Here is a 26,712-nt window from a genome sequence, read left to right as displayed (position 1 = left end):
TGCTTAATACAAAATGTACACACGTACACACCCAATATTCACTTCTATATTATAGATATGTAAACACATTTCGGTGTTTACAGTAATTAAATTTACAAAAATAATTAAGACAGCAAACCCAATAACTTTATAATCAACTGTTTTCAGCCGAAATTTCATTATAAATCCTCCATTGTCCTATCTGTGTCGAGTAACTACATAATATCATTGCGGTAAATAGTTAAATTAAGTCGATCGACGTCTTTTTCGCTCTTGGGTGGACATAAAGCGTTTTTTGGTCGGCTTAAGCCGATTCCGAGTCGATAGGTTTGGGGAGACCCTAAGGGTCACATCGCAATTCTAGAAAAAATGTAAGAGGGGGCAATCGAGCATGCGGTTCACCTGATGGGAAGCAATCGCCGCTGCCTATAGATACCCGCAACACGAGGGTATCACAGATGCGTGGCCGGCCTTTTGAGAGATAGATAGGCTCGTTATTTAAAGATCCCCAAGTTGTACCGCTAGAAAGATGTAATTTTGCACAAATATATAAGTAAACTATGCCGACAAAATGGTACAATTAAAAATTAAAAAAAAAATTTTTTTAGGGTACCTCCCATAGACATATACACATAGTGGGGGTAATTTTTTTTTCTCATTCAACCCTATAGTGTGGGGTATTGTTGGATAGGTCTTTAAAAATTATTAGGGGTTTGCTAAGACGATTTTTCGATTTAGTGATTTCTTTGCGATATATTCAACTTTAAAGTGCAAATTTTCATTAAAAGTTATATCAAACTTTCAAGGAAAACTATAACGGTTAAGTTTGCTTGAGAATTTTTAGTGGTTTAAGAGTAAATAGCAGCCTAAGGTATAAAATATACCTAAACTATGGAAGATTCCGTATAAAATACAAAATCCTTAGAAAAATATTACTTATTTTTTTCGTAATGGCTACGGAACCCTATTTCGGGCGTGCCCGACACGCTCTTGTTTTTATTTACTAACTTGCCAGTCGCGCGATCTCTTTAAATACTTGACAAACAACGCTTGAAATTAATGGAAAATGCTCAATTTAGGACTCAACATAGGTACCTAGTAAAATATAATATTCTTTGTTTACAAAATATGGATACTAAATTCTATTTTTTGAATGATTATTGATTAGTAACTGAATAAAAATGTTGTGAAATAATTTCACTGTAATGTTGGTAATACTTTATTTATTTTAAAAAAAGGTGAGGAATCCTAAATTTAAAAAATGATCTGTCAAAGGAAGGTCATTGAACTGTATTATTATGAATTTCAAAGCAATTTAAATACATCCATAAGTGTGCTTTTATGAGCCATTGAGTCAGACTTTTTCCCGGACTTATTATGTACATCATTGTATTCGTGTATGCGGATCTTCAATTGTGAAATAAAAGTACAGGAGTAGAAAATAGAACATTGTGTCTTGAGGGCGGTAAATATGGAATTACGAACGAGAGTCTATTAGAAGCCCGAAGTCGAAGACTGAGGGCTTTAATGAGTCTATGTTCGTAATTCTAGTACCGCCCGTGCGACATACAATGTTTTCCATCACATATGCGAGTAAAATTGTATATTTGTAAAATATAAAATTGTATATTTCTAATAGACTCTCGTTCGTAATTCATTATTTACCGCCCTTAAGACACAATGTACTAAAAATACAATATTAAATGAATGATATTATAAACACTCACTTTAAAACTTTGGCAATTCTGAGACAAAAGAGCGTAAGACTCGATTTGATAGTATTGTGGATGTTTTGTTGATTGTAATTTTAAATTACGTCAAATTGGGAAAACAGAAACGACGTTTAAAGAACACAATAGCTATATCCTTACTATTTATTTCACTTATTGCTGATTATATAGGTCACAGATGGAACAACAATCCTCTCAATTAAAGCTGCTCCATCAAATACTAAGCTATTATATCTATATTATATGGACATAAAACATCTGTTCTTAACTAAAAGAGCAACCTATTTACTGAACTTGTCAAAATCGAAGTGGCTTAGTTATTTCAAAAATAAGTGAAGACATAAGTACAAAATTATTGTTACTTTTAAGCTAAGTCAAGTAGAAGTATATATCATAGAAGGAGCAGTTTACATGATTTTTCGTAACAGTAAAAGGTCATTTACGATTCTCTTGTCAATTAGTAATGAAAGCGATCTTTCAATTACGTCATTACAAAGTCATTAATGTCATTGCCATGACCTTTGCGATTTGAGTCAGCATTGATAAGGCGGGCACCGGGTAGGTCAAGCTGGACAAGTTAGACGCAAGTCGGGTCGCGCGCGGCGTGGAGCGGCGGCGGACGCGGGCGCGGGCGCGGGCGCGCGGGCCGCTAGCGCAGCGCGCGCTAGGGCGGCGGCGGCGCGGCCGGCTGCGGCGCGTCCTGCGGCAGCGTGAAGTTGGTCAGCAGGTCGCGCACCGCCGGCCACAGCGTGCACTCGCCGTGCGACTGGTTGAACTCGCTGAAACTGTCACCACACACACGGTCCGTGAAATATTACTGCGTACTACGTAAAAGACATTACAATAACTAACGATTACAACAGACGTTTTTCGTTCAATTAGTCAAAGTAAAACGGACAATCGATCAAAATACCCACTACTCTTTTTAGCATGAAATAGGATGAACAATCTTGAAAATAACCTATTATTGAAATGAAACGCGCATGCTTAATTTTTACCAAGTTTCTAGTCGATGGCACTAAACGCTGACGAGTTCGGTTCTGCGGAGACAATCCTGGTCAGGCCACCAAAAATTCACTCCCAGGTTATTGTATTAGTACAGGATTTATATAAGTACACCTACTTTTAGCTCGATCAGATACCAGGAATTAGTCGAAAAATGATTTTGCAAATTTTTAAACCACAACTTAAAAACTTACACACGAACGTTGCAAGTTAAATAAAATCTTATAAAAACGAAGCAAAGCGAAATTCATTTCCTTCACAGCATGTAGCGCTTACTTCCTAAAGGTACAGGAACAGGGGTACTCGTATTTAACAAAAAGCGCAGTGTTACCGTTTGAGATGCAGGTTGACGGCGATGAGGTGCGGCTGCGAGTCGCGCTTGTCGGCCAGCTGCGTCACGTTGGACTGCACGTCGTACACCAGCGGCAGCACCAGCTGCGTCTCGCCGCGCGTCAGGCAGATCTGAATGAAAGGCGAGGGCTTAGCGACATTCACACGATACTATACTATCTAGCTATAGTAGGAAAGGAAACATTGCAAATAAAATTCTAAACAGTAGTCTAGGCTTCGACTTGTGGCACTAAAAAATTGATCAAACGATGACCTGCTTCGGTGGTAATCGAACTACTATAAAATGTAATGAACGTCTCAGTTCAAATTAAGAATCAACCAGGAGAGTGCTCAAAATACAGTGACGCCACTATTTCGTCGCGTTTTTGACGCAATATTTCGAGCTCGCATAATTTCCAAGTTTCGCGACACTACCGTAATAAATACTGGATGAAAATCAAGTTCACATACATACATAGATATATAGTTACATGTTTATTATGTGTGATGATTATTTGTGGTTTGATTAATTTGTTATTCTATTTAATTTGACATATTTGTTTTATTTAGTCAGGATTTATCTTTAGTTTATTAGGTAATGTGTATAATATAACATTGTAAATTTTCTATTTAATAAATGATTGAGATCTGTTACATGTTTAGTTAATACATATAATATAAGGGTGTTAATATGTGAATGAAGTGGACTCACAAAGAAGAGTATTTTATGTTTGGCGAGCAGCACGGCGGGCTGTCCGGCGGGCACGATCTGCGGCGCGGCGGGCGGTATGCGCAACGCCCACGTGAGCTGCCAGAGCGCGGGCGCCGCGGGCTCCAGATCGGCGCGCATCAGCGCCACCAGCGAGGGCAGTGCGGCCGGCGGCGCGCCCCACGTGCGCCCCCAGCCCTGCAGCGCCGTCGCGCGGTACGGGCCCACCGCCACGCGCAGCTCGAAGAACTTTTGCATCACCTGTCACACCACACACGTCAACATGGACATACTGTACAGTCACCAGCACCAATATCTGACACAACAAGCGGCATAAATATCTGATACGACTCTATTTCTAGGGCCGGAAGGACGTGTCAGATATTTTTGCACGCTCAGCTGTGGCAGATATTAATGCTGGTGACTGTACTCAACTATTTACTCATTCAAGCATTATTAATATTGATTCGAAGGTCACTTTTTATTGACACGATAATATTCATTACTTTTAGTCCACCCGTGATCATGGTAAAACATAGAACTGTGTAAATTTTCACCCCGTATGTAACAAATATACTTACCGTGTGTAAATAAATGACCGTGAATTATTAAAATCTGTTTCTACAAGCTTTTATTTAATTTCACTTTGTATATATTCATTATCGACAAATTTGATCCTATCTCTTGCTTTTTTCGAGTTGAAGTGAAATGACAGATCAAAGTAAAGTTCAAATATTTGGAATTCAGTGAGTAGACCCAACACTGTACTAAGCATTTAAAAAAATAATTACAAAGCTACTTTGTCTCACGGAGTGAGCAAAATGCGATTTTGCTCACTGATTTCTCATAGCAAAACCTGCCTGTTTGAGGTGCTGAGTGAAAAGAATCTTGTTTCTCTAGACACAGATATTAGACAGTTTTAAGTTAACTTTCATACTAAAATTATTTGCCGTTAGGTAATTAATTAATCTAAAATAGACATCGACAACCTTAAGAGTCCGCGCCGGAGTAGGCAGTTAAGTCTCCTAAAGGGTCGGAGTGTGCATACTTGTTCTCTTTTTTTACTATGATCTTGAAAGCGTCGATGTCATAGTCGTTTGGAATGGTTTTATTCGTATTCGTAATGTAGTTGATGAACGCTAGCGTGTCAGTACCTTGAGGTCGTCTTCGGGCCACTGGTCCTTGAGGTCGGGCAGCGGCGTGAGCTGCAGATGCAGCGACTGCATGTGCTGCGGGTGCAGCGCCACGCGCGCCGCCAGCCCCGCGCCCTCGCACCGGAACGTGAGACTCGTCGCGTCCGCGCCCACCATCGTCAACTAAACATCGATTACACACGAAGCGATAAACACACGAGATCTACAACAACCAGTCGGGCTGAACCCTTATGACGTCTAATTTCACCGTCTAATTTCACCCTTAGATTTCTGTTGTAGTAAGAACACAGGCGTCATTTCTTATAATAGAGGGGCTGTTTCACCACCCATTGATTACTTTTATTTGACGGGATAAATTTAATCAATGAATAGTGAAATATGGGGTAAGTATAATTTTTTGAAGAGGTATTAAAGAGGAAGGGACGGCCCGGCGGCTCATTCATTTTTTTATTCCCTATAGTTTAATGGATTTTTTTGTGATTTAAATGACTAATTTGTAGCGATATTGGCTGACACATTACGAAGTCTTCATAATTAAAGGAAAAAAACGAGATGTCAACTATCACTTGCCAAGATAACCTTCGTCCATCCACCATTACCTCTCATATTTAGTTTTCTACATTTTCTTTACCGTACAACGGCAAAACCTACTAGACTAGACACTGGCAAAATTGTCCTCCAATGGACAGAGCCATATTAAAAAAAGTCGTCAGTACTTATGTTTGTTTCATTTGATGCTGCCAGCCAAATTTTAAGTGACAGAGTCATTTGGTTTTTTGCTATATCTCGCAGTTACTCTCCACGCCATAGTTGTCATTAATCATCATTGAAGTTGGGTAAAAATCGTAAACAGTCCGGCAAAAATAGAGTTGTTACGGCACGGTACCGGCGCCATTGGTCGTGCAATGTTGGTACATACGTATTCCTCCTGTTGCACGAACCGCTGCAGCGTGCGCTTCATGTAGACGCAGGCGAGGAAGCGCTGCAGCGGCGCGAGCGGCGGGCCGGGCGGCGCGCCGGCGGGCGGCTCGCTGGGCGCGCACAGCGCCTCCAGCTTGCTCACGGGCAGCGGCGCCGCCGTCGCGCCCGCCCACGCGCCGCGCGCCGCCGCCCCACCTCTGCTCGATGACGGGCCGCCTGCACAACAAATATCAACTCTGATAAACTATCAATTACAGCCTCAATCAAATTCATAGTATCCTTTATTCGGTTGACAAACGGAAAAAATGCAGACTCCCTTTAAAATTTGACAAAAATGGAATAGAGAGTAAATTTACCTAAGATCTGGTATTTTGTGGGATTCCATATGACTTGGCCATTGTTGTTACAAACTCACACACAATAATACAAATAGTATGTAATAGTAACGATAACCCCTACCTACAGTATTTTCAACGGCACAAGTCATTTGGAATCCCTCAACAGGCCAAATTTACTCTTTTTATTACATGTATCTCCTAAACTTGGCTGTTTATGAGATTTCACTAGTTTTTATAACAAACTCATCACAATTGAGATGTTTTTGTTGGGTTTCTAGTTTTTCAAACTATTAATATTGGTACCTTTGTGTTCGAGATGGTGTCTCGGCGAGGGATGGTGTCCGGGCGAGGGCCGCGGTAGCGAGGGCGAGGCGGGCCAGGCAGTGAACGGAGAGGTGGGTGGCGGGTGCGGCGACGCCACGGGCGCGGCCAGCGGCGACGGCGCCATGGGCGACGCGGGCGACGCCGACACGCTGCCCGGCGCGCCGCCGCCGCCGCTCGGCGGGGACGTCAGGTTGAATGAGTTGCTGCTCACCTACAACATAATGCTACTCATAATACTGTTCACATTAAATCCCAGAAGAGAGTCTCATTATATCCACACAAATTTATAAAGTTAAACACTCACAACACTGTCATATGCAGTGCGCAAAATATAGGGCTTGACATTATTTAGCCACGTTACCTGGTGTTGCGCCGGTGAGGCGGGATGCGGCGTGACGGGCGCCGAGTGCGGCGTGTGCGGCTGCGGGGGCGTCAGCGGCGCGGGGAACCGCAGGCCTCCTGCAAATACACCTCCGCACTGACATACTTGTAACTTGTAACACTTCCTTAGAAACAGTGCACAGTGACTCTACTATTTCTCGAGCAAGCACCGACTAGCTGTAAGTGTAACCACGAGAGTTGAAGCCATATTAGTGGTCTGGCCACTGGTAGTGGTGGTTCTCAACTAAATTATACGCAAAACTTATCAGAACTGCGAATACATAAAATATTATTGTTACACAAACATGAAAAGAATTGTCAGTTTGTTAAATGTAGAAGTAGTATTATTCCTACATATTTTGTGCGTTCCTACCAGGTGGCATGGGCGACATCGGTGAGGGCGGGTTGTCGTCTTCGGCCAGCAGTCGCGCGCTCATGTTGTCGTCCACGTAACGAGACAAGAAAGTCTGCAACAAACAAGTTCGTGACAGTGCATTCGTTGTTTTTATGTATGCTAGTGTTTGAGCGATACTTGTGTTTAAAAGTCGACGTTTGTAAAATTACGAAACTGGACAGTACCTTTAATCCTTGTGCGGGGGCGAACTCTTCGACCACCGAAGTCCGGTCGAACTTGGAATAGGAGCCGTCGCGGATGGTCACCATTCCACCGCCGCGGATATTTACTTCCAACGAGTACGCACCTGCGTAAATGATTCGAATCTGAAACGAGTTTAATGAAGACGATTTGTTTTTTTTTTTTTTAATACCATACTATGCCGTCTACAATAAATAGTTTGTTCGATTATTGATTTAAGGAGCTTAGCTAAGTTATAGCTCTAAGGTTTCCTCCCATAACGATGCAAACGTAGAATGACGCTACTACCTTTGTCGATGCTTACTAGACGGTGTCGCTATTGGAAGAACGAGAGATGTAGCAACGCAAATAAAGTGACTTTTAAATCTGTGAATCAGTTCGTATTTTCTACTGACGTAACGGTTTAGCGCCAAATCAAACATAGCCGATCGCCGACCACTCGATTCCATAGGTTATTTAGAGTTAGTAACTCTTCAGAGTTGATAAGATTTGATAGGAGCCCATCTGCGATTCGGATCCGCATAGTGCATCCGCTAAGTCACGCGTGCTGTCTAAACAGGGTAAAGACCAATCTCAAGTAGCGCTGCTAACATGAAACAAAAACGCCGCACGGGCGTCAAGCCATGCCCTTTTGAACGTTCGAATCCGGTTTTTCCCATCGGTACTGCATATTGTTAGTGGTACCTTGCGGCAAGAGTGCGCGAGCAGCGTGAAAGTGGGCGTGGGCAGCGGGCGCACGTGGTGCAGCCCTAGCTGCGGCAGCGCCGGCAGCCGGCTCAGCGCCAGCAGCGGCGCGTACGTCTCCCGCAGCACCACGCCCAGCGACATTAGCTCCTTGTGGCTGCAATACAACATTGAGTCTTGACCAACTTAAATTATAATCGTTTAATAGTGCATTGTGTCTTAAGGGTGGTAAATAGGGAATTACAAACGAGATTCTATTAAAAACCCAAAGTAGGAGACTGAGGGCTTTGATGAGACAATGCTCGTAATTCCGGCGCCGTCCGTGTGGCATAGAATGTTTTTCACCACATTTGTGAGTAAAGTTCTATATTTGTAAAAAAAAAAGACAAAAAATATTATTTTTTCAATTTTTTTGAGCTGTCAGTCGTGTATTTTATACAAAAGTCCAGTTTGTGCCACAAGACAACTTAATATGAATTGTATTCAAATAGGACTAGTATGAAACCCAAATTACACGACTCACATCTCAATTACCCCTTAGATATGCCTTCACAGGGGAGACACTCTTTCCCGGCCCGGATAATACCGACATGGAAATACCGACCCTGTTTTTCGTGTACACGCCCATAGAAACTGACATGAGCTTCTATGAGCGTATACACAAAATCAGGGTCGGTATTATCGGGCCGGGAAAGAGTGTCACCCCCGTCGCAGCGATAAAGTGTAGTAACATTAGAAGCTACGGCGCGGCACTGAGAAGGTAGTGCCATCTCTTCCTGTCGTACGGTAAGTATGTATGCGGTTGCGCGCTCACCAGTTGATGTAGTGATCGAGGTGGTGGTGCAGCAGGTGGTGCGCGTTGGCGGCGGGCTGGTGCGCCGGCGTGGCCACCGTGTACCGCTGCGTGGCCGCGCTCCACTGCAGCACGGCCGTGGCGCGCGCGCCCGCGCCCCACCCCAGCACCAAAGACCGGTACGTGTACGAACGGATGCACACGCCTTGCCACAGCGTCTCGCGCTCTAAACACAATAGTACATTGTGTCTTAAGGGCGGTAAATTAGGAATTACGAACGAAAGTCTATTAGAAGCCCGAATTCGAATACTGAACTGAAGGCTTTAATGAGTCGATGTCCGTTATTCTAGCACCGCCCGTGCGACATACAATGGTTTTCATCACATTTGCGAGTAAAATTGTTTATTTGTAAGACAAAATATTATTTATGCTTAAATTGCCGAAACTTTAGGCTGCGCTCTAGGGCTTCTGTTGCGCGCCCCAGCTGCGGAAGGAGGTGCGCGTGCAGCAGCGGGCCATGCAGTATCAGTACGGGCAATGACTCATTTACCGACCACAAGCACATTAAGGTCGAGGGTTTTATTTGGGGGGTTGCAACCAAGGTAGCCTGCACGACACTGTTTACGAGCAAGTGTGATGAAAACATTATAAAATAACACTTTAGTTTTCCAGTGTTCTCTCGTGGGCCAGTGAGGCTTCGGCTGAGTGAGTTCATTTACTATTCTCGCTCCGCTGAGCTGTTCCCACTAGAGGTGCTCTGGAGGATAAGTAAATTAGGCGTTTCTATTGATTCAGTACAAACACATTCCTCGCGACGTATCCTCATATATCCCTGGTAGATGGCAGTGTATCGAAACTGGCATGATATTTCTCGTATGCGTCTTCTAAATGCGACGCGTTGCCAGCCTATAAGGCAGAGACAGAACATCGCTCAAGTGCCAGTACCTAATGCTACCAGCTACCTTCGTCGCCATATCGAAATTACCGGAACACACCAGCGCAAGCACTGTTTCTTGGCAGTAGTATTAGCGAGTAAAAGCGTGGTAGGAACACGGAAGTGCTTTGCACAAGGTTAGGTTATGTCACGGATGTCATCTTCTGTATTACACCGATTACGACATGTGAGTGACAAATCCAAGGAAGATATGAGCGACATTGGAAAAGCTTTCAGTTTTTGAAGCGCAAGGCCGCGGCTAGTGACCCTAGTAAGCATTTTCAGGGTTCCGTAGTCAATTAGGAACCCTTATAGTTTCGCCATGTCTGTCCGTCTATCTGTCCGCGGGTAAGCTCAGAGACCGTTAGTACTAGAAAGCTGAAATTTGACATAAATATACATATCAGTCACGCCAACAAAGTGGTACAATAAAAAAAAGTTTAAAACCATTGGTGGGTTGCTAAGACAATTTTTCTATTCAGTGATCTGTTTGCGAAATATTCAAATTTAAAGTGAAAATTTTCATTGAAATCGAGCGTCGTCGTCCCCCCGTCTAAAATCTAAACTGTTGGGTGAAAACATTTGAAAAAATTCAGAATGGTAGTAAATATATGTATCAAATTTACACGGAAAATTATAGCGGCTAAGATTGCTTGAGAATTATGTATGTATGTATGTAAACTCTTTATTGTACAAAATAAGTAAACAAATCCAGATGACAAACAATGAAATATATGTACAAAGGCGAACTTATCCCTTTAAGGGATCTCTACCAGTCAACCTTTGAGTGGATGAGAGAATTATTAGTAGTTTAAGAGTAAATAGCAGCCTAAGGTATAAAATATTATTTGATTTTTTTGTAAAGGCTACGGAACCTTATTCTGGGCGTGTACGACACGCTCTTGGCCGGGTTTTTCCCGTAGGTTTACCTTGAGCCGGGCGCAGCGTGAAGTCGTGTAATAGCGTGTGCAGATGCACTATGGCGGCCCAGTCGGCCAGGAAGGCGTCGGCCGTGCGCCCCGCGTCCGTACCGAGCTCGTACTGCAGGTACACGCAGCGACGCTCGCCTGCAATAAAGATCCGCTTGATTTAGCAAAAACAGACAAAAGTGGCTTCGAGAAACTAAGCTCATTACGTTCAAGTGTGTTAGAGGATGAAGAGATGAACAAGCAGTTTAACATAATTTGATCCTTTACAGCGCTTGCTTGATGCTTGGATAATCATTGTAAACCCAAACATTAATCTACGCATGTTCTTGATGTATTTACTTTATTGCGTATTATACGTTTTGTAAGTAACAAAATCTAACTCATTGTGTCGCTGACGCATCTCCACTTCGCAGAACTAACAACAGTGTTCAAGTACTCTCAGCGCAGTATACCAAATATGTGAGAAAATTTACATATATGCAGTGTTTAAAACAATCATACTCGACATCGGCAGAGTCCTAAAACAGCTGATGGAGCCATGCCTTTCTAAATTTGAATTGAATTTGAAGTATGCGAGTACGTTAGTACGTTTTTGAAAGTAAATCGACACACTGAGTAATATAAAGCGACGTATATACATTCGCAAACAGGGATTGTGGAGCCACTTGCCACTATTCGTAAGGTGCAGTATTTATTTGATATAAAACGTCACTTATAAATACGATGATTGATGTAATGTCGCCAGCGTTCGAAAATCGTCGTAAACAGTCAATTGTCTTTTTCCGAAGACGGATGTGCAATCTTCATCGCCGGGTACTGTACCTTGTTCCTTCTGCGTGGGGGTGCGCACGGGCGAGCCGTGGAACACGATCTCGGCCGTCCAGACGCGCGCCTGGTTCTTGGTGGTGAGCCGCAGCGTGGCGGCGAGCAGCCGCGCGCGCAGGGCCGCCGTGGCGCGCGGGCACGCGCCCTCCGGCAGCGGCAGCGCCACCACGCGCATGCCCAGCGCCGACCCGCTCCACTCCGGCTGCACGCCGCCGTGCGTCACGCCGCGCGCCGCCAACTACACAATAACAATGCAAGCTACAATGATACAACTATACCTTATTTCAATCCAATTTATAAAATGTGTTTTTTATGTTTTATAACAAGGTTACTTACTACATAAATATCTTAATTAAATTCCAACGACGGGTAAACTTCTCGGCGTATAATGTATTGTAATATCATACCCATTTATAAAAAGTGTAAACAAAGACGCCATTTACCCGACCACAGACATTTAGGGGCTGTTTCACCATCCATTGATTAGCGTTAACCGCCGGTTACATGTGATGCCGTCTTCGTCTACTTGAACAAAACAAATAGAGACGGCATCACACCTAACCGGCAGTTAACACTAATCAATGGATGGTGAAACAGCCCCTTAGTGCTGTAAAAACCTATTACAAAGTATTTTTGTCTATTTTATTATTGACAATACTTGATTTAATTCCAATGACTCTGTATTCAATTATAAAAGCAGTAACTATTTTTAATTTTTAACGTAAGTAAATAAAAATCGCTTATTCAATCGAGCATTAATCGATTTTTAAAATGTCATTTTTTCCATCATCTCTACGCTATATAGTCAAATCATTCAATGAGGGCTATCGTTTTTTGTCTCACTAGATGGCGCACTGTTGCGTGAGGTTTTTAAGTGTGGCTTTCAGAGTCTGTTATTACGGGCGTGAAAACAAAGTTTATTAAAAACATATTTAATACACCTTAAAACCGTACCATAAAAATATCCAGCAACCACAGTCTTGCTTAGTCCAGTTTTGTTCGGAAAAAAGGGAGGACAAAAGTTTCCGAGAGACAAAACTGTCTCAAAACACAGACATTCATTGCCCCGTAACGCATAATTGCCATAATTAATTTCAGGTAATGCAAAATATTCACAAAATTATTCTAATTATAAATAAACCCGCGTAGCTCACCCAAAAACTATGAGATTTGACATTTCGGAGACCTCACGCTACACTAGCGCCTCTAGCGGCGAATTCATTCGCGATAGCCCTCATTGTGTCATTCATGAAATACTTAACGTCAGATTTTGACGAAGATTTTTCAAATGAAAATTAAATATTGAAATCACGTGAATTTTGGGTGAACAAGCGATTAGATGCCTAGTTTAAAGACACAAATTATAGATAAATGTGTTATTGATTCGATAAAGTGAGTGTTTATACAAGAGTTTTGATGAAATTGGTTTGTTTACTTTTTATAAATTGGATTGATATACCGTATACTCATTCCACATTCATCACTTTTTTTCCACCACTCCATCCTGCTATTAACAGACCGGAGCCGCAGGTTTGTAAACGTATTTATGAATCATGTTTAGAATATTAAAAGAACTAATTGCGTTTACATTTTATGTATAAAGTACGATAAGTAAAATTATACACCATGATTTTTAACACCAGAAGCAGAAAAAGTGTATGACGTATCAAAATCTTTATCAATAAAAACATTTAAGTAAATCGCTGCAAATGCGATGCTGACATTTGCGGCGAAACAGTCTCGCTGTGATACGATTGGTTCTTGGAGTGTACAGGTCGATTCACAAGAGCTGGCACGAATGAATTGAATGAGGAATGAAAGTATGTGTGTTACTCTATTTGAATAGGTACACTTCACACCAATATGAAAACGACATGCATCAGTCATTTTCCAACAAAAATGTCTGAGTGACATTAGTTTCGTTCAATCCATTTGTGCCAGCTCTTGTGAATCGGTCTGTCCGTAGGTTTGTTGGCAGTGGTACGAGTACCCACCTCCTGCGCGAGGTTGACGAAGGGCACGCGCTCGTCGGCGGCGGCGACCACGTGCGCGAGCTCGGGCAGGAAGTACGCCGGCTGGCGCACGCGCACCGCGCGGCTGCTCGCACTCGACAGCTTGCGCTTGCCCGGCTGCATGCCTGCGACACACACGCTTATCAAGACCTCTCTACCACATCCAACACGAATGAGGGCTATTGTTTCCGCGCTCACCAGTTGGCGTCACTGTAGACAAAGGTCTTGCCTGAAGTATAGTGGTTAGTTTGTTATTACTACTTATTACGGGCGTGAAAACGAAAATTGCATTTAAATCATGTTTAATACCTTAAAACCGTACCATAAAAATATAGAGCATGCCACAGTGTTGCGTCGTCCCGTTTTGTTCGGAAAAAAGGGAGGACAAAGGTTTCCGAAAGACAAAACTATCTCAAAACATAGAAATTCATTGCCCGGTAACGCATATTTTCCATAATTAATTTCAGGTATTGCAAAATATTCGCATAATTATTATAATTATAAATAAACCCGCGCAGCTCACCCAAAAACAGTGACATTTGATATTTCCGAGACCTCTCGCTACACTAGCGCCTCTAGCGGCCCTCATTCTGTTACTACGATAACGTATCATTACAATCGTACGCATTTGCCCACGCCACAAAAAATCAATAAGAGGAATAGAAATATGACCGCACATATTGATAAAGATCGGTCAAGTGCGAGTCGGACTCGTACATGAAGGGTTCCGTACCTCCGTACAATGTTTTAAAAACAGTTCAGTAATAAGTTATTGTTAAAAATTCTATTACAAGCTTTTTGCTGACTGTACTTTTTGCCCCTGGTTACCAAAGTACTCATTAAGACGAATCAAACGAGTCCAAACTCGATGCGGACGTGTCGTTTTATTACAAAGTTTCTGCAGCCACCACCCTCTAGCTAACTTCATCATCAGATCAGCTCCATGTCATATTTTGAAATCTCATCTTTTTTGGCTGTCGGTGGGTGATGGCGCTAAACCGTCACCTTGGCCGCCTAGTAACGTCTAGCAACCAAAAACGCTGAAATAGATAAGTTTCTTGTAAGACGACCCCCTTTCATTTTTAACTTTAGTTTATTTTTTGTATTTTGATGTTACAGCGGCCACAGTAATACATAATTTGTGAAAATTTAAAGTGGCTAGCTATTACGGCTCAAGAGATAGAGCCCTGTGACATACGGACGGACAGACAAACAGACAGCGGAGTTTCAGTATTCAGTAAAAGGGTCCCGTTGGCACCCTGTACGGAACCCTAAAAAGCCATATGTTAATATTCTCAGCTCAGTTTAATGGTGTGCAGTGGTTAAATTCCAGAGTGGGCAGCTGCTAGCTGGCAGCTGACTGCCTCAAAACTACTGCCAGCAACAAAAACTGGAATTTACTCTGCGCGCCATTGTGCGCATACATCAATTTCAAAATAAAAGTCCGAAAAAAAAATGATTAACTCTGATTGTGTTATCATTATCAAATATTTTAAATAGACCAACATTGAATCTCACGTATATTTATATAGCTTATCGTGGTGTATTGCTGATCTAGTGATGCCATAATAAGTTGCCATTTGGTAATGAATTTTATACAAGATAGTTTGTCCACAATTTAAGATCACGTTTCGATTCGCACTCGGAGCATTGATTTGCGTTGCGTTGTACTTCGCTTTTGCAGAATAAAATTGTTGGTATGAATAACAACCACTGTATTTTGTGAACGAATAGCAATTTGAGTGAAACTATAAATGTTCATTCTTTGGTCTTTATTGACTGGATACCTAACAAGGCAGACAGACAGCATTTATTTTTGAGGACTTTAATTCATGAGCCACTATGGAACCTTATCAAAGGAAAAGTCATTACGATTTTCCTTATTGATTAATTCGATGTCACTATGACGTTTGCTGTGAAATGGTTCCACGATGGCTCATGATCTCAGGAATTAGAGTCATTGACCGTACGTATATTTATTGTACACAAAAAATGAACTCTCCTACTACTCTAGTTGGTAGCTTACATGTATTACACTAAAGTCAAATTTCGCACTTGGCAGCGCTGCAGATAATATCACAAAAATAAATAAATTTAATATATTGTGCCTAAAGTAAAAATAAAATTTGTTTTTATTAGCTGATCGTTTGCTCAGCGAAATTTTTTTAGAAGAAGTTTTGAGGTGTAATGGATACCAACTGTACCCCGTCGGCCCCAACCACCTCATCCGAAAACATTAATCGTCTGCATATCTGGCACCATCTAACGCAATTATCGCAAGCCACGACTCCTGCGTTCCAAATCGCATTAGAAAGGCGTTAGAAATTAATGAGTTACCACTTCTTTTCTTAGCAGAAATTTTGATTAACGGAATATAAGATTCACTGTAAACACACATAAATTCGCGTGGCTGCAAAATGCAAGCTTTTACGAGGATATTATTTTAAAATATCTTTTAGCTGGTTTTTAAAATATCCTTTGTTCACTATAAAATAATATCCATTGATGACAATGTGTGATGTCACATGATAACAAGCACAAATAAATCAGTCGCTGTATCAATTAGTGCAGTGCTATGAAATTTATACCAGACTAGCAGTAGCATTAACAATTAAGTAGTTTTTAATGTATCCATTACTAACAAGGAAACCCACTTGAATATTAAATGACTAATAAATTAAGTAAATGATAAGCAATTTATAATAAAAAAGCGCGCCGCAATTTTGACATTTCAAAACAAAATTAAAAAATATCAAGTGGTAGTTTTTTCAGTTTACTTCAAGTCTTCAAGTGTTTAGAAGGCGTAAGTTTAACCCAACGCACAATGGAGAAACCATTGTTGCTCTTATGAAATTGCTCAAATTGATAGACTGCATAGGGCTTTAAAATGGTGATAGGGTGTACCTGCAGTGTCGAGGGGCGTAAAAGGTCCATGTGTAAGGGTAAAGGTGTCGAGCTCGACGAGCGAGTGCAGTTTGAGGAAGGCGCGTGCGGCGACGGGCGCGACGGGCGCCGCGGCCTCGTCCTCGCACTCGTCCGGCGTGCAGCGCCTCGCGCCCGCCAGGTGGAACGACAGCCCGACTGTACACGCGCTGCCGCTGTTCGCGCTGTTGCTCGTCGTCGCACCGCTGCCTGCTGCTACTTCCTTCATTTCCACTATCTACAATAAGAACAGATACTTTCGTGTCATATGTTGCAAAGCACAGGCTGTTTAACCTAAACAATGCGGGCAGTTTAAGCCGGGCCCCACAAGCCGTTATGGTAACGAAAGAACTGGTTACTAAAATAAAATGGTAAAAGATCTGTGGCCTTAGGGTCTCCCCAAATCTATCGACGCGGAATCGGCAAAAGCCTATAGAAAAAACCTTTAGGTCATTAAGATTTAGGCCTTTAGGGCATTAAGAGCTAAAAAGGCCTGATTCGGCTCGGATTGGTTCAGCTAACGCCTGCCGACGCGTCTACGTCTTTTTCGTTCTTATGTAAAAGCGTAAAAGTTACACGAAGCGAGCAAAATTCTGTCTCTCTATTTCATCGTTTATGTTGGTGGGCACTGAGCTAATATGCACTTTTCCTTTCGAGCTGATTATATTTCCCGTGTCCTCCTCATGTGTGGCATGAGGTTAGTTAGTGTTAGAGCATCCTCTCATAGTCGATAAGTTTTTAACAAAAACCTTGCTCAATATGCCTGTAACATGCCGTTTACGCTTGCGCTATTCATTTTGCTCGACTCTCGCACACTGATCAGCATGGCAGGAACACGGAGCATCAACGCTCAGTCGCTTTTCGACACTTGCAAGCTGTCTGAGAGCTTATGGTTCTATTAGGTTTTTGGCACAAAAAAGCCGTAAGTATGCTGCAGATGCCATGAGAGTGGCTGCCCAGTAATACCGACTATGCCAATACCTGAGTGATCCGGGAAAGAGCGTTCTTAGTGGTGAGATACTCACGAGAATGTGGTCTGTGTGGCGATGCAGCGTGACGTAGAGGCGGTCGGGCGCCAGCCGGCCGAGCGGGTGCTCCGGCCCGTGCAGGAACGGCAGGTGCGAGCACACGCTCGCCGGCAGATGCTGCAGCGTCTTTTCGCAACGCCGCGCCACCAACCAGAACCTAGACCAACACACATTTTAACACCTTCACATGAACGTAGCCATTTGCACATAGAGTTCTATAGTTAGAACTCCTAGAACAAAGTAGTGATGAATTCCAAGTGTGGCACATACTAGAAGCGAATATACCCGAGCGTGCTGATGGAAGGTTACAATACAACACATTGGTTTACAATACGGTATTATTCTTAACAAATAGCTAGTGACAAAAGAAATAGAAAGATGGATTGTTAGCGATCAATGCTAGGCTAAAATATGTATTTTTGGGAAAGGAAAAGAAGGCTCATGAGCGGCTCAAAGTGATTTCGGCAAAACTTTCGTCCCATAGGGGTTCCGAGCCAATAAGGCGGCTTGAAGTCAAGAACATAGATATTTGTTCAAGTTAAGCATGTAGGTAGAGCGTTTACGTTTACGTGATGGATGAGTGAAATATTTGGGTACACTACATAAATACGAAAAACTAAATTCCGAAAGTAGGAATCACGAATTCCAAAATACCGAATTTTATAATTCCGATTGATTTAAAACTCCTAATATTATGATTCCGATTCTTCATGAATCCGATTTTTATAAATCCGAAAATTAAAAATTTCTACGGTTTAAATTACGATTTATAAAATTCCGAATTTTAATATACCGAATTACCGAAGTATAAGAAGACTCAACCGACTCAATAATTATTCGAAATGTCAAAAATACGAATTCCGATTACTAAAATACCTAAATTGATTGGTATTAATTCGAGATTCGAAATTCAAGATTCCGATTATTACAACCACGAAGTTTATTTTTGCCGAATGTCACATTTTTGAATTAGCGATGTCATTTCGGAAAATTGATAATCGGAGTACTGTACTTCGGGCCAATAACATTTCGTGTTTTTAATTCTTCGGAGTTATAAAATCGGATATTATAAAAAACGATATTATGAAATTCAGAAAAATAAATTTCGTGTTTTTAAGTAATTGGAGTTATGTCTAAGGAATTGTGAAAATCGGAGTTTTAAAAATCGGAATTAGCAAATTCTGAATAAAATATTTCGGAGTATTTGGGTGTTCCTGTAATATTTAAGTGCTTTATGAAATTGTTTAAGAAGTTTGAAGCTGTTGGCACTGAACCTTTAGGCTCAGTTGGCCTTAGGCTCTCACGTACTACCTCTTCTCGTGCGCTTCGTCTCCCACGACACCAGATGGAAAATGAGTTTCTGGTAACACTCTCCTGGTGGGTTCAAATTCGTCATTAGCGAGAGACGAGACGATACGCAAGGCGAGTGGTGAAAGCTCGTTCACACACACTTTTCGTGACGAGCCTTGCGATTCGTCTTCTCACGCGTTTGTTTAATGGGTTATCAGTGTTAGGTAGAATAGTAGCGTGGCGTCAGATATTTCCGTGGTGAAGCCGAAGCAAAGATCGCTTCCATCTTTCACATATCCTGTATGTGCAAGCCGATGGAAATAGGGTTCTACGAACGCTTCGCCAGGTATCAACCTGAGGTGTGTGAGCATATTCTTGATGAGCGGCACGTTGGTGGTGGCGAGCGCGTGCGCGAGGTCGGGCATGCGCGGCGTGGCGGGGTACGCGGGCACGCGCGCGCGCAGCCGCCCGCCGTGCGCGCCCACCGACACCAGCAGCTGCTCCGCGCGCAGGCACGGCCACAGCACCGAGCACGCCAGCACGCACGGCCACCCGCCCACTGTGCACTCCACCTGATAATTACCGAACATGACTTTACAACGAGTGACACTATTTACCGGCACGGACAATACCGACCCGATATTTCGTGTATACACCCATACAAACTGGTGTCAAACTGACCAGTTTCTATGGGCGTGTACACGAAATATCAGGTTGGTATTTCCATCTCGGTATTCTACGGCCGGTAAATAATGTGTACAACATCCCCACACACTAATAATACATTGTCGAACATTCAAGGAATTTGTAAGTCGATGTTCCTAATTCCAGTATTGCCCGTGTGACATACAATGTTTTTCATCACATTTGTGAGAAAATAAATAAAATTAGTGTATATGGCGTAAAATAGGATCTAGAGAGTCGGGATCCGACCCTGACATGAATCTAAGTGGTCATAACTAGTGGGATTCGGACAGAGAATTAAACTATTTTGAAGAACTAACAAAAGTCAACTAATTGTGGTCAAGATAAAACAAAAACTATACGACACTCAATCACTGAAATCTTAGAAATGCAACTATCACAACGATTCACAGTAACATAAAGAAAAGCCTCGTTAATAATAAAGAAACGCGTAACAGTTCCTGAGACTGTCGACTCGGGCCAGATTTCTTTTACAAACTGACAATTGACAATCACTTTTCCCTCGTCCAGACCTCAGGCTCTGCCAAGCGCGCCACGCATGGCAACACTGGCGTTTCGTAAGTTCTATAATGCCAATCCTTAATAAACCACGCATGGTAATGACCACACCTACTCATGAGTCATAATAACCTATCGCTAGTACCGTTTATTTTTAACGGATATATTCCATAGTATACTATTAAAATCAATGATCAATAATTATTGATTAAAAAATGTGATGCCGTCTGTTTATTCGGAAAAACAAACAGACATCTGTCACATAAAATTTATCGATGCGTGGTGGAACTGGACCGTAATAAAATAAATAAATAAATAATAAATAAATATTACGGGACAATTCACACCAATTGACCTAGTCCCAAAGTAAGCTTAGCAAAGCTTGTGTTATGGGTACTAAGCAACGGATAAATATAATTATATAGATAGATACATACATACTAATAATTTAGTTTTGTTTGTTTGTTTTTGATAAGTGTACTAGATTATTGCACTGTCGTCAGAGTTTCCATGTATTAAATTATAATGGAAACTTCGGAAGTGGTCAACAATCTAATTACCAGATTTGTTTATTTTGTCGGCTTGTTACTTAGTTCCTTATTAATAAGTCTGTGGGTTTTACGAATATTTAAAGTTTCAATTCCAGGCACTGCTTTAACTAACTAAGGAGCTTATCAGAGTTATAAAGTATGTTTCTGTTGCCTAATGTTTATACAATCTTCGGTTATTTTGGGGCCAAATCAGTTTGTAAATTGTCCCGTGATATTGCACAACATACCCCCAGGTCATTGAGCAACACTTTGAGATCGTTGAGCCGCTGTCGCGAGCGCACGTGCACGGTGTGCGCCAGCAGGCGCTCCATGGAGGGCTGGTGCGGCGTGAGCGCGGCCGCCACGCGCTCGGCGCCCGACAGCGCCGGCACGTGCCACACGCACAGCGCCTCGCCCTCCGCGCCTATGATCAGACGGTACCCCAGCTCGCAACCCAGCTCTCTGAAACAACCACTTTACTCACTCTGTGGCTTTTTTATTTCCGTTAACTTCGACAGCTGGCTCTGTTCATTGATAGAAAGTACCTGGTAATACATTTTTTGGCTAAATTGAAAAATAAAATCGTTTTACGGGTTTTAAAAGATATGATACTCAAGGTTACATTTTTATGAAAACTAAAAACACCGATGCTATATCTAGCATCAGCAGAATTCAAACAAATTTTGATAGCAGTTCTCCAAGTGTGCGACGAAAATAATAAGTCTTAATAATAAGGCTCACAGCTTGTAAGGGAAATGGATCTCGTTTGTCTATTTCTCACCAACACACGCGTATACTGAGGACGCCATATGACAGGACGACCATAGAAAATTTCATACTATAGAAAGATCAGATGCAAACTTCATTTTCTTGTATTTACAGTTTTGTATCACGTTAAGTTATTTGAGAGAAAAATCCCATGCGTCCTGCCTGCAGATACTGTATTTTTCGACAACTCACTTCCAATAAGAGATTTGCAGTTTCTGCCCTGGCACGTATCTGTCAACTTGTAGATGTTTCGACAGTCGATCACGACACAGCCTCAGCGTTTGCGTATAGAGCAGCTCCAGCGAGAGCGAGCGGCAGAAGTACCGCAGCGCCGTCAACGCGCCGCTGAGGCCGGCGGCCGCCAGCCGCGCCTGCGCCACGCCGCGCAGCCACGCCAGCTGGGACGTGTGCACCAGCGCCTTGCCCTCTGACAAAAAAAGTCTGTCTTAAAATGCCCGTAAAAGTGAAATAAATCAGTTGAGTGACACTCTTTCCCGGCCCGGATAACACCGACATGGAAATACCGGCCCTGTTTTTTGTGTAAACGCCCATAGAAATTGACAGGAGCTTCTATGGGCGTGTACACGAAAAACAGTGTCGGTATTTCCATCCCGGTATTATCCGTTCCGGGAAAGAGTGTCACCCAACTGATTATACCGCCTTATGAAAAGTTTTTTTTTTTAGCCACAGACCTTCTAAAAAGAAAATTAAAAAAAGGAACATACACACTGCGATGAAAAAATGTGAAAAACGCTTGGCTGTTTATTCTTTAGTCTCTTTAATTTTTTTATGAAACTAGAGTTTACCCGCGGCTTCGCACACGTAAACTATTCGATCTGGTCGTTACAATTGAAATCCCGGGATTTTACAAAATTCCCGTGGGAAATCCCAAAATTTATATCGTAACCATCATTGAGGTGTTGTGTTAAGAACAACTATCCCGTGGGAATATTGGAATAAAAGTAGTCTATGTGTTATTTCCGTCATCCAGCTATCTACATACCAAATGTCATGACTCTAAGCCCAGCGTTTGTTATTTCCAGTTTTTTTCCATATCCCGTGGAAATATCAGGATAAAAAGTAGCTATGTGTTATTCCAGATGTCCAGCTATCTACGTACCAAATTTCATCCAAATCCGTCCAGCCATTTTAGCGTGAAGGAGTAACGAACATACACACACACACACAAAAATAATGAGGATAGTCAGTCACCTGCTTATAGATCTAGTGAATAATGTTTTTTCATCGTATCAAGATACCTAAATACGAACTATTCCGACAAAATACATTATTCATTACTTCTGTACAAAAACAGTGATAAGTAATAAAAAAACACAAAAGGTTTACGAACACTGTTTCTTATGCATATCTACAAATCTACAACTGGAGTGCGGAAACCCCGATGGGCGTCTAATTTAGCTTTCCCTGGATGCCGCTGACGCCGATGGTACGGCCGCAGTACGTAATCTGGCGCGCGGCAATGAATGGGTTAAAGAGCTTTACAGACTGCAATGCAGGATAATGAATAGATTGTATTCTAAATAGAATATTTCTTCTCTGTCAATTCGTCATTACTTAAGTGTTGATATTCCCTAGTTCCCTAGTTGATAGGCCCTCGTTTTTACGTACGTACTTACATTGAAACCAAGTCAAGAATTATCACCCTAGTATGCATCGGGCCGCGGTGAATAATCCTGACCTGACTATTCAACGTTAGTTGATGTATATATCGATTAAGTAAGGTACCGAAAATCTATAAACCGGCTGTCGTACTGATCTGGGTTGTGGTTATGCTCGTAATTGTAATTAATTACCTATCGTCGTCGTATCTAATGGAACAGGGGCCAAGAAAGCAATTAGTTTACGATGTGCCCGGTATATTAGCTACCAATGTCTATGGGGGTGACCAATTCAATTGGCTTTCGATTATCATGCCTGTACGTATATTGCTCGGGTCGGGAAATTTAAATCAGGGCAGTACTTAACCATACTAGGGTGATATTTTGTGTCATAGAAATACCCTACTGAGATTACGAATCCATTTTGACTGGCAACTATAAGACTGGTATTTTCGTGTCAAACCACTTCTTTCTTAACTTATCACGACTAATGCTTAGCACGCACTACGATTAAATGCGAGCCCTCTTCAGAGTATCGTTTTAACAAAAGATGGTGCGCGAAAATCAGTAGGTACAGTACCGTGCTTGATAATGGTAAGCCTAACTGCTTACCACTAGTTTCGTTATCCTGTATCAAAATTGCGATGTCGAGTAGCCTCCAGGGTAGGTTAGGAGCGTCACCCATTACTGTCAGAGAGACACTAAATTCTTGGCCAACCGTGAATGTGGCACGCCCGTTCTCCACCTAAATACAATAAATTTCAAGACATTAATTAATTACTGGATATTACATTACATAATTGTAGTTAAACCAAACGGAGTAATAAAACATAAACCAGAATATGAAATCGTGTATATATAAAATAGCAATTATAGAAACGTAATAGTGCATATCAACCAAATAAAGTTAGTGGCTACATGCCTTCAGATTCCTGACGTCACTAGGCAAGGAGGCAGTGGTGAGTCTTTGCCGCACAACGTGTGCAAGTGCGCGCAGCGTGGAGCGGCGCTCGGCGGGCGCGAGCGCAGGCGGCGGCACCAGCCGCTCGCGGATGACCGCCGGCAGGCGGCTGTACGTGCCGATCGTCAGCACTTCCACCGCCGCCGCCATGTGGAACGTCGGCAGCCTGCCAACACGTAAATAATGCTGCACTCCAGGCCAGGGGGTCAATCACACTATGCTTATCATGGACATGACTATCCATTCCTTACTTACAAGATGGCTGGTGCAACTGGGCCAATGGAAAGGGTGACAAATTAAAAATATTAATGCTATTATAATGATTAAACATAAATAAAATTTAGTACAGAATGAATAATTTAAAATACAGAAGTTAAAAATGTGTACATTTTATTCTTAGAAAAAAAGTTCTTTGCAGTCAAAGGTCAAAATATGAGGTTTTTTTTTGGAAAATGGTAAGTTTTATCAAAAAGTAGCCTAGGCAAAAATGATAGATCTTAAAATTATCTACAAAAATGGTCCTTATACTTTTTTTCAAAGGATTATCATTCCTGAGATATTGCGATGCACATTTACTCCACATATACAGGGTGACTGGCAATTCAACCTATTCCTTGAAAGGGATTATTTTAGAGCAGGGGTGGCTAAATACTGAACTATGCTGTTTCAATCAAGATTTCAAGAAGTATGTAATTGGTAGGTTGGACAGGGTTAAAAAACAAAAAACCCCAAATTTTGACCTTTGACCTCGAATAACTTTTTTAGCATGCATGGGATGAATGGGGACTTTTGACACTTTGTTCTTGATGGTGTATGCAAGGTCTCCAGCAAAATTCAGCTTGGTGGAATTTATGTAATTTGACCACTACTTTTACAATGAAATTGTCCAGATTAACACATGAGTTGGTTTAGTGATAAAATACGTTGTAACAGTTAATGAGACCCTATCCTTGTGCGGCCCAATTTGCAATAGAATGTACACAATAAGTTTAAGGTAGTTTGGAATCTATGACAATGTAACAAAGTAAAAATTCTTTTGTTTTTCTATTGTTTTACACCATGGCAGTTTGACAGCAGTTTGACTTTATTCTCGAAACAATTAGATTCTAATTGCTTTGTCAATTTTTTTCAAAATATTTATATGGTGGGCATCAGAATGCTATACATTTATAGATTAAAGACAAGTCAAAGACTGTCTGTTGATAGGTTAAAATTGTAATAGTAAATTACTATTGTATTTTGCAATTTGCCGGGAGAAAATCTAATACCCTTAAACAAGAAGTCTTGTATAATATATATATACAACACAGAAACGGCTCCAACATTTAAATGAAATTTGGTATATAGGGGTTTTCGGGGATTACAAATCGATCTAGCTTAGCTTGGTCTTATCTCTGGAAAACGCTTATTATCAAGTTTTAGCTCGGTAGCCCAGTTACTAGTAATATAATTGACTGAATCATGTATAATCCCTGTGCATTTATAGGTTAAAGATATGTCAAAGACAATCAGTCAATAGATTAATATTGAAATTGTAAGTTTTTTGTCTATATTGTAATTAGCTCTGTGAAAACAGTAATACAATTAATTAAACAAAGTGTTATTTACAGATATACAAATCCATAACCTATACCTTACCTTGCTACTTGGCATCACTACCTTGAATAGTTGCAGAGTAACAAAGTAATTAGTTTTAGTTCATGAATAGTACTATATTAAACAGTACCTTGCATGTACAAGGGTTTCCCGAGCAACACGTGCCAGGACATCAGCTGTTTCCACAAATAGTAAGGCTTGTTTGTCCAAGAAGGCCATGATGTGAGCAGAGCGATCGACTTTGGTGGCACTGCTCGCCCATTTGACTAGTGCCAATAAGCGAACGAACAGTTGTCGAGTGCGTGCACTGAATTTGAAAATTTCTATTTTTCTCTCCATGTCTGTTTTCCTCGGCAATCTGAAAAATAAATAAGGTAACGCAACATCTGAAGTTGCAATTTCAATTAAAATTATAACATAATAATACAAAAACGGAACTTACAGTTCAGCCAGGACTGTGAGCTCATCATAGGTTCTTTGTACTATAAAGTCTATTAATAATGCCAAAGAGATAGAGCCACCTCTAGCTCCTCCACCCTCCGCTCCTTGGTTGCATCCCTCGATGGCTACTGGTACCATGATCATTTATAAATTGTTTAATACACCTGTTGTGCATCAAACTATACTGTATCAACTTCTCAATTGTTTTATGTGATTTAACAAATTTTAATAAACCCGTATTGTTAACGAAACTGTTAATAGTTTATACATTTTTGCTAACAACAACACGCGTGTTACTTCTATATATAAAGTTGTATCCAAAGAGTATTGGTTGTATCAATCAGTTAATTTTTCCATCACATCACAAATAACCACAACCTAACTACTCTACTGAACTGACATATATGACCACAGAGTACGTACATTGACATGACATGACAACCTACACTGTACACTTACACTGCCACCAACCCAAACCAAACCAATCCATCCACAGACTAAATAACAATATATCAATACCTTTACTTTTTCAGACTTACAGAGTGTCGCATAAAGCGGGCTCTAAACGATCAGACATACTTATAAGATTTGCGCCGATGATTTCCACAATTTAAGGTTATTATTGTAAACTTTAATACAATAATTGAACGAAAGTTCTGAATTCTCATCCGTTACCGTCTAGACTATATTATTTAACTGACAACCTAACAT

General features: G+C 41.4%; 1 protein-coding gene across 1 annotated transcript; it reads right to left on the bottom strand.

Moving 5' to 3' along the window:
• Positions 1 to 1,169: 1,169 nt before the first annotated feature.
• MED14 (mediator complex subunit 14) lies at positions 1,170 to 26,442 on the bottom strand. The gene is made up of 23 exons (XM_074088985.1): positions 26,003 to 26,442; positions 25,691 to 25,918; positions 23,926 to 24,130; positions 23,616 to 23,748; positions 21,577 to 21,811; positions 20,865 to 21,078; positions 19,238 to 19,455; positions 17,591 to 17,750; positions 16,548 to 16,803; positions 13,626 to 13,768; positions 11,629 to 11,869; positions 10,807 to 10,944; positions 8,965 to 9,169; positions 8,151 to 8,307; positions 7,451 to 7,591; positions 7,245 to 7,338; positions 6,852 to 6,949; positions 6,470 to 6,701; positions 5,827 to 6,044; positions 4,908 to 5,069; positions 3,757 to 4,014; positions 3,046 to 3,176; positions 1,170 to 2,494 (listed from the first exon to the last, which is right to left on the bottom strand). Exons 1-23 carry the CDS (start codon positions 26,143 to 26,145, stop codon positions 2,374 to 2,376), a joined length of 4,131 nt encoding a protein of 1,376 aa, XP_073945086.1. The 5' UTR covers positions 26,146 to 26,442; the 3' UTR covers positions 1,170 to 2,373.
• Positions 26,443 to 26,712: the final 270 nt, after the last annotated feature.

The sequence above is a fragment of the Choristoneura fumiferana genome, chromosome Z, assembly GCF_025370935.1.
Source record: "Choristoneura fumiferana chromosome Z, NRCan_CFum_1, whole genome shotgun sequence".
Lineage (NCBI taxonomy): Eukaryota > Metazoa > Arthropoda > Insecta > Lepidoptera > Tortricidae > Choristoneura > Choristoneura fumiferana.
The sequence above is the reverse complement of the archived record's forward strand: the minus strand, read 5'-3'. Positions and strand labels throughout refer to the sequence as shown.